Genomic DNA, 9,353 nt, shown 5'->3' with positions numbered 1-9,353 from the left:
AAGATGTGCCATTCTCACTGGGGTGAGGTGGTATCTCATGGTGGTTTTAATTTGCATCTCCCTTATTATGAGTGATGTTGAACATTTTTTCATATGCTTTTTGGCCATCTGCATTTCCTCTTGGGAGAAGTGTCTTTTAGCTCTTCTGCCCATTTTTTGATGGAGTTGTTTACTTTCTTTTTGTTGAGTTTAGTCAGTTCTCTGTATATTTTTGTGATCAATCCTTTATCACTGTTTAGTCTGTACAGACTAAATTTGCCATTTGGATGGAAAATGACTTCTAAGTTTCTTATATTTGGAAGTGTGATTTGATTTTTAAGCTTGGCTTCCTTACTGTAACCTTTTGGATCAGAGTTGCTAGTTTCCAGTCCATGCTTATTAGTCAGAGTGTTAGCCTAAATCCCCAAACTACTAAGGTTCATGTTTCTCTGACTGCTTCTAAGTGGGTGCAGCTTAGTATATGTGCATAGCTTTCTGTATCCCCAACAATGACTAGGATCCCAGGATTGTTCTTGGTTGTCTTTTTCACTCTTATTGCTAAACTCCTGGCTGGCCTGCTTGTTGCTACTACTAATGTGGAGCTACCAGCTTGCTTTTAGTTACTCAGCAGCAAGGTCCCCTTTGTTTTTGACAGTGCCCTCAGGCAGTGTCTTCTCCCTACTCTATTCCAAACAAAGTCAGTCCCCTCTGATTCTCTCATTTTCCCTTGGAATGAACCCTCTGTGCCTCAATATTGTAGTTGGGTGTAGGAGCAGGGCATGCCTCCTCTGTAGTGGCTTCCTCCTGTATGAATGGATGCTGGGAATATGGTAGCCCCTGGTCTTAAGACTGTCTTTCTGATATGGAATCTCTGCCCAGTGAACTAGCCTGCAGAAGCCTGTCAGGATCTCATTATTCTTGACCTGTTATACCTTGTGTAGCGCCCCTAGCTTAAGAGTGAAAAATGGGTGAGGAAAGAAGACCCAGTCTCCTCACTGTGCTTGCCTAGAATAGTACTTCCACAATATAGGCCTGTGAAGGATAAGTGAGACTGGCAGTCTGACTGGCCCAAGGTGAAACCATAGCTTAGGATTCTTGGGAGCTGAAGGGAGCGGGAATTCCCACCTTGCTGCCAGCATGCATCTGGAGTATCTTCTATCACATGGAACTGGTGGGATAGAAGCAGGTCAAAACAGTCACAGATTCAGCATTCTTACTGAGATTTAATTGACTAAAAAATGTTTCCCCCTTTGCTATATAACCTTAAGATAATTTCCGGAGACTTCAAATGGTTATATGTTTTGATGATTTTTTTTTTCTTCAGACAAATGATTATTCTTTACTAGGCGTATAATCAAGGGCTCCTTATAACACTGTTTCAAAAATTCCACTACTCACTGGTTATTTTAAAAACAGGAAATAAAAGGTTTAACTGACCAAAGGATACCTGTATGACATAGGACTTATGTTGACTTGGCAACATTATATTTTGCTAGCAAATTGAAGACTCAGTTCATTATTTCTGGGGTTTTTAAAGATTTTATTTTAGGGAATATTTTAAAATAATTCATTCAACTTACTTTTTTTTGACACACCTCCCTTGGAATAGTTTTATGGTATGTGATCTGTTTTATTTTTTTTTAAGTTTTAAAACTCTTGAGTTTCTTATTAATATAATTTTGGTTATCAGAATGTCCCAATGGATAATATGGTTTGTTAATTGAAGTAGGAAACTGAGAGTCAAATGTCTCTCTACTCCCCAACTTCCCACTCTCATTTTAAATACTAATCTAAGAAAATTAGGAACTTCTTAACTGATAATTGGTTCATTCAGCTGCAAAATGGAACAAATAAAAAATTTATTTCTTGCAAGGGCATTGTGAGACTTAATATGATTAAAGCATTTGTTTCTGTGAAGACCCCTGTATTTGTTTTATTGCTATATTTACATTTATTAGTCTTTAAAATGTGCCTATTAAATTACATTTTATATACACATATAAACTAGTTTAATGCAACACACACACAAACACACACAGCCAGACAGAAAAGAGCAATAAATAAATTATAGTATTGATTTGTTGGATGGATTTTGAGGTAATTGTGGTTTTCCACAATTAGAAACTATTATTACAATTGATTTTCATATATTAATTGGTTAATAATCTGTTGTAGTACAAACTAGAAGACTTGAAGTAAAGTATAATTATACCATGTATTCTCAACAGTAAGTACTCTTGAAAACATATATATGCTTTATATATATATGTAATATATATATATAATTTGAAAAGAATATATATTTTTTTTTCTTCTTTTAATGATAGCCAAAGTTATGATATTGGGAGAATGGATAAGAATTCTGTTGGACCAGAAATGCTGGTAAGGACCATGTTAAATATTGTAGAAACAAATTGAAAGTATATAGTTTATGTTGTTGTTATAAAATCATAGACATCTAATTCCTTATTTGTGTGTAGATCATACACTGGGAATATTATTTAATATCTCAGTACATTATTATTATTATCTGCCTTCTGGGTGAATTTTTGTACTCAGGAGTTAATAATATATGTAAAGTGCTTAGAATAGTGTTTGACTTTGCAAATTTTAACTTTTATTATTGCATATTAAAAATTTCAGGTTTTCCCCTAAGTACCCAGATAAAACATACTTGGTTTGAAAGTTAATTTTGTCAAGCAAAATGTGATTATATAAATAATTCTGGTGTAAATCTAACATATGCTATAGCAGAATAGAATTTAAAAAATTATATCTATCTTTTTTTTTAACATCATTCTTCATTTTGTATGTTTTTTCATCTTGGTTGTAATCACCATGGACTTCCCACCACTAATTCACCTGTTACCATATTTTCATGTGCTCTTCATGCCCCAGTTTTGATTTTATTCCCCTCTCTGCCCCTGTAGAATATCTTGGGTTTATAGTTTGTTGATTTTCATTTTTACTTTATTATAATTACTTTTTTTTTTTTTTTACCTGATCCCTTACACTCCTATGATAAAACCATCCAGTATTTTTCTTTTTCTTTCTGGCTTATTTCACTAAGCATGATCCCTTCCAGTTCCATCCATGTTGCTGCAAATGGCATGAGTTAGAGTTTTTTTTCTTTTCTTTTTGTAATATACCAATTAAAACATAACTGAGCACCTATATGTATCTAGCAATGTTATAGATGGGTGAGTAAGTAAAAAAGAAGTGTAAAATGTGGCCTCTACCTTTAAAAAACTTCTTTTAATAATAAAATCTATGTAAGTGAGTATAATAGAATATCATTCAGCTTTCAAAAAAAGGAAATGCTGATATATGCTACAATATAGATGAAAGTTAGACATTTTATATCAAGTGAAACAAGCTATTTAGGAAAGGACAAATATACTATAGTTTCACTTAAAAGGAAACAATTTGAATAGTCAAATTCATAGAGACACAAAGTAGGGTAGTGGCTGTAGGATTTTAGAGGGAGATAAATGAGAAGTTATTGTCTAAGGGGTATAAATGAGAAGTTATTGTCTAAGGGGTATTGCCAGATTTAAAGAGTTCTGGAAATGTATGGTAGTGAAGGATGTGCAATAGTATGAGTATACTTAATAGTGATGAACCATATACCTAAAAGTTAAGTGTAATTAAAAAAATGGTTAAGATTGCTAATTTTATGTGTATTTTATCATGAAATTATAGAAAAATTGCAATATAGTCACATAATAGAATAGATGAACTACAGTAATCACATCTATATTGATGTCTTCACGTGTAATGTTAAATAAACAAAGGAGTTACAAAGTAGTTATACATTCTGTGATTCCATAAATGTAGATGCCCAAAATGGGTAAAATGAATACATGAAGTTAAAAGTCAGGTAATTGGTGACTTTTGTTTGGAATATGTGAAAAGAGGCATGAGTTGAGCCTTCTCTGTTAATGTTGTTTCTTGATTTCCATGTTGTTAATGTACATGTGTTCACGTAAAAGTCCAGAACTACACTCTTAAGATTTTTGAACTTTTATTATATACTTTATACTTCAATTAAAATTTCAAAAATAGTTAAATAACTGGTGTAGGGTGGAAGATAGTATTTAAGTGTGAATTGAAATTTAATATTCATATTGCAAAGTATAGGGAAGTAAGATTATGAAGTAGTTTTTCTTTCACGCTGGCAGTACTTTACTGAGATGTAATTTATACAGTCATACACTATTTAATGATGTTTTGGTCAGCAGTGGAATCCACATATGATGTTTTTCCCTATAAGGTATATAGTAGGCCATATTATCCAGATTTGTGTAAATAAATCTTTTGTTTGTACAGCAACAATGTCCCTTAACACATTTCTTATAATGTATCCTCATCATTAGATAACATATGATTGGATATACTTAAGTTGTAAATCTTAAGTGTACAGCCTGATGAGTTTTAATGTATCTATGTAGTCTTATAACCACAGTACAGATCAAGATACAAAAGTTCCCCTCATTCTCAAAAGTCCCTTGACAACTTGCAGTAATAGTCATTACTGCCCCTCCCAAGATAAAACCACTATTTTGACTTCAATTGTTATAGGCTATTTTCAGCTTTTATTGAATTTAATATAAATAGAATCATACAGAATGTACTGCTTTATGTCTCAATTCTTTTAATATAACAGTTTTGAATTTCATGCATTTTGTTTCATCTTTCTGATTAAATTTGACCCTTTTATAAAATACCTAAAATCTTTCTTAGAGATGCCATATTTATTCCATAAATGTCCTCTGGGTTAGTTGAGAATTGCTATACACAAATAATAATGATATTCAATACATTATATGCATTTTATTTGCTCCATCTTAGTTTCTGAATTTAAAAGATATGAAATACAACAACCTAAATGCCATTTCTCTAGATTAAGTGCCTAATGTACTTAACATATATGTATATATATTTTTTAATTAGAAGGTTATCTTTGTCTTGATACTTGGAGGAAGGTTATTCATTGAGATAGGACTCCATCTTTCAAAATGTGAATCTGTAGTTAAGTCCATGCTGTTGAAAATCTTTTCCCTTATCAAAGTGCAAACCTGGTCGGACTAAATTTAGCAATAATTTATTCATTTTAAAATTGAGTTGGGAGAAATCTTCTCTGTAGGAAAAGCATATTTGTGCTTACTAAAATGGCAGTATGTATGACACCAATTGGTTAGTCCCAACTAGGCTGTGAAATCTTTGAGAGGGTTTATGTCTTTCTAGTTACCTCTTTCGATAGATACCTAATATATTGCTGTCTATATATTAGGCGACAAGACAGTTAAATATTGCTGTGACTTAGTTTCCTTATTTTTAACGTGAGGTTGTTAATGTTCTTTAATGATAAAACACTGATAAGAAAATATTTAAATAATCTATTACTAGAAGGTTTTTAGACAGTATTTTGTGTAGAGAGCAGAAACAACATCCCAAGACAATGTGGTTGTTTCAGGAAATGCTTTTTCATAATGATGACTGTAACCATGTATTAGTCAGCTATTCCATTGCAATTTAACCCTCAGCTGTGTGCTTTTTTTTTTTTTTTTTTTTTTACTTTTAATTATAGGCTAAAGTTCTACGGTTACTAGCCACCGCTTATTTGGATTGGGATGACAAAGAATGTTATGAAAAGGCTCTCAGAACTATAAATCTAGCAAATAAGGTATAAGAGATTTTTACATTTTAATATTAGCTTAATGAAATTTTCAAAACTTTGATTTACATTCTGAAATGCAGTTTAGACATTTGCTGTAGTATTCCTTGTCTTAAACACCAGGTTGGTGTAGTCCCTTCTTTAGCATACCCACACAAAATGCTTATTTGACTACAGATTTTTTTAAAAAGATTTATTTTTTTATTCATACAGAACTGGGGTACAGGCCAGAGATGCGGAGAGTGAGAGGATTCACCAGAGATAGAGTGGGGAGCAGAACAGGCAGATTGATGAAGCACACTGCTGAGGAGAGTAGCGGGCAGGTCAGGAGAGGTCTGCCACGCCATGTGGATCTCCTCCGGGGCAGGCAGGGATTGAACTCATGCAGAAGTGGCTTAAGCTTCTTAGTGTTGTGCTTAAAAAAAATTCTTTCTCCTGAAAGAAAAGATACTGTCTGCTGTGAATTTTTAGGATAAAGAGGGAAATGATGGTAAAATAGGCAGATAATGGGGTCTAGTTTAAAAAACAATTTCAGTTCACTTTCAGCTCATGTTCATCTGTATATAACACATACATTTACACTCCTGGACAAGGAACATTGATGTTGATGAATGTTTAACAAGATCTTCAATTAGGGTCAATGTGTTAACTAAGACAGTTATATATTGATACATTTTAGAATTGTATATATATATGATTCGAAGCATGAAAATGAATAGTTCAGTTAATCAGAATATTAATTTGACAAACAGATCATTTGCTTGAATTATATTTTCCTGAAATTTATATCATTTGGATGGGTTACTTAATGACAGCATACTTCTTTAATATTACATTTTTAAATTTAAAAATATTAATAAATATGGACATATTCAAAAGTTGAATGCTTTTTTGGCAGCTTCAAAGATGCAAATATAAATAAAAGATGCACCGGGACAGTTGAGGTTACATATTAATTATATGTGAATTCTTGCTAGCATGTCTCTGTTCACTGGATGCAGAGGTTGCAGTTTTTAGAACAACAGTTGCTCATTTGCATTACTCCTGACATCACACTAAATAGTCTAATTCTTGATTCTGGATACAGCTGAACTGGTATCTATTAAGACTTTAATAGCAGTAACCACTTTTAAAAGTCTTATTTTATTTGGAGATAATTTCAAGCTAACAGAAAAGTTACAAGTGTAAGAATAGTTCAAAGAACACCTCTATATACTATGTTATAACCAGATTTCACCTGTTATTAACATTTGTGCACTTTCTTTTTCTCTCCATTTTATTGAAAAACTGTAATCCAAGCTACAATTACTGAGCATACAAACATAATATCCAAAATAAGTTATGTACTTACATATTGAACATATTTATATATAAATCTTTCTAAAATGTATACATAATATACTCTCAGTAATTAACTATATTTGATAATGTACTACATACCCTCAATAATGAACTTTACAACATTTTTTATCTCCCCAATATACCTAAGATCAGGCATTGTATTAAAATGTCATGTTTCTTTAGTCTCATAATCTGGAACATTTCATAGCCTTTCTTTGACTTTTGTCTCATTGACAATTTGGAATAATATAGTAGCTCCCTATCTCATTGTAACTGAAAGTTTCTTCATTTGTTTATCTGGTATTTCCTCACTATGAGATTTATCTGGTATTTCCTCACTATGAGATTTCCTCTAGTCAGGAATATTATGTCTTTTCTCAGGGTATCATATCTGGAGACATATGATGTCCATCTGTTTGCTTCTCATTGATGATGCTAAAATTGGCCATTTGGTCAAAATTTAGCTCAATTTTTTCATTGCATATTTACTTATAACCTATAAATAAAGGGTGGGGAAACTTAAAAAAATCATGTACTCTGCTTCTCATTAAAATTTCCTTTTAGAATTAGCATTCTTGCCTGCACCAAACTTAATTATATTGATTGTCATATGATAATTTTCTAACCAGCACTCCTTCTACATTTACCTATTGATAAGTTTAACATTCTACTATAAGTAAGAGTTCTCACTACTCCCATTTATTTGATGTTTATTTATTGACTTATTCATTTGTTATCAGTATAGATTTGTATATTCTTATTTTCACATTATAGCTCATTATTCTCCTTAAATTTTTTAAACAGCTTTATCAAGATATTTTGAAATATAAGCTATATATATTTAAAACACGAAATTTGATGAATTTAAGTATATGTATAGATTTATGAAATAATCAAATCACCACAATCAGTATAGTGAATATGTGCATCACTTCCTGAAGTTTCCTCATAATCTTTCTTTTCCACTTTTTCCTAAGAACAACTGATTTGCTTTCTATCAGCATACACTATTTAGCCTTTCATAGAGATTTATACAAATGCAATCATAGCTTACTTTTGATGTATATGACTTCTTTTACTCAGCATTGTTATTCTGAGATTCATTGGTGTTGTATGTATACATAGTTTATTTCTTTAAGTACTATCTCATTATATGGATGTACTATATTTGCTCTTAAATCTACTTTGGTATTTTTAACAGTTACTTACACTTTCTTTTAAAAAATTATTTTATTTATTTATGCATGCAAGAGCTGGGGTGTAGGCCAGAGGTGCAGGGTGGGGGCAGGTGAGAGGATTCATCAGAGACAGAGTGTGTAGCAGTAGGTCAACTAACTGAAATACACTGCTGAGGGGAGCAGTGGGTGAGACAGGAGAGCTCTTCTTGACTATCTGGGATAGAACTCCTGCTGCAGTGGCTGCTGATAGCATCATAATGCTGAGACTTAATCCCTTGTGCCACCAGGGAGGCAGACTACTCACTTTTGACTAGTATTAACATGGTATATATTGTTCCATCCTTTTTCCTATTTTATGTCTTTGTGTTTAAAGTACATCTCTTTCTTTCCCTTTTGACCATTCTTTTCCTTTTCTTTGCCTGGTTATAAGCTTCTGGTCTTACAGAGCATCAATTTTTGGAGCCAGTTATGGGATGGAAGAAGACTGTATGCTGCAACCTCAGCCACCTTCTCTTCCCGGCACTCATAAATGGCCCCAGACCTGCATTCAGGTCCTGTCTTTGTTGCTATCCTGCTCATCATTCTTTGACCTCATTGTCCTGCTGCACTGTATCTTACCCAAAGTTGTGTCCTTAGTGGATAACCTTTCTGAGCTTGCCAGGGGAGCACTTCCTGCTTCAACTAAACCATCCTTTTATCTCAACATGATTCTGGCTCTCTAGTGCAGAGTGTTGGAGGACGTCTAGAGATGGGCTGTTGCAGCAGGCAAGTGGCTCCATGTACATTTCTTTCCAAGAGATTACCTGTTCAAACAAGTACATGTTATTTATTTATTTGAAGATTTGTTTGTTTATGCTTATAGAACTGGAGTACAGGCCAGAGGTGCAGGGGCAGTGAGAGGATTCACCAGAGAGTGGGGAGCAGAACAGGCAGATCAATGAAGGACACTGCTGAGGGGAGCAGTGAGTGGGTCAGGAGAGGTCTGCCACACCATGTGGTCACCTCCGGGGCAGGACTCATGCGGAAGTGGCTTTAGCTTCTCAGTGCTGTGCTTTAACCCGCTGCACCACCAGGGAGGGCCAATGTTGAACATTTTTTTTTTTTAAATTTATTTTTACCTCATTTTGCACATTTTTTTTCATCTCAATTGTAATCCCCACGGGTTTCCCATCACCAAA

At 33.3% G+C, this 9,353-nt stretch overlaps 1 protein-coding gene across 1 annotated transcript in view; it reads left to right on the top strand.

Moving 5' to 3' along the window:
* TEX11 (testis expressed 11) overlaps positions 1-9,353 on the top strand; it is a 322,651-nt gene that overhangs the window by 107,979 nt on the left and 205,319 nt on the right. The window contains exons 9-10 of the mRNA XM_004694432.1: positions 2,307-2,361; positions 5,570-5,665. Coding sequence (XP_004694489.1) covers positions 2,307-2,361; positions 5,570-5,665 — 151 coding nt within the window. The remainder of the gene's footprint in view (positions 1-2,306; positions 2,362-5,569; positions 5,666-9,353) is intronic.

This window comes from Condylura cristata, unplaced genomic scaffold, assembly GCF_000260355.1.
Source record: "Condylura cristata isolate star-nosed mole 26May11 unplaced genomic scaffold, ConCri1.0 scaffold00043, whole genome shotgun sequence".
Taxonomy (NCBI): domain Eukaryota; kingdom Metazoa; phylum Chordata; class Mammalia; order Eulipotyphla; family Talpidae; genus Condylura; species Condylura cristata.
Note: the sequence above shows the minus strand (reverse complement) of the source record. Positions and strands in the feature narration are given on the sequence as shown.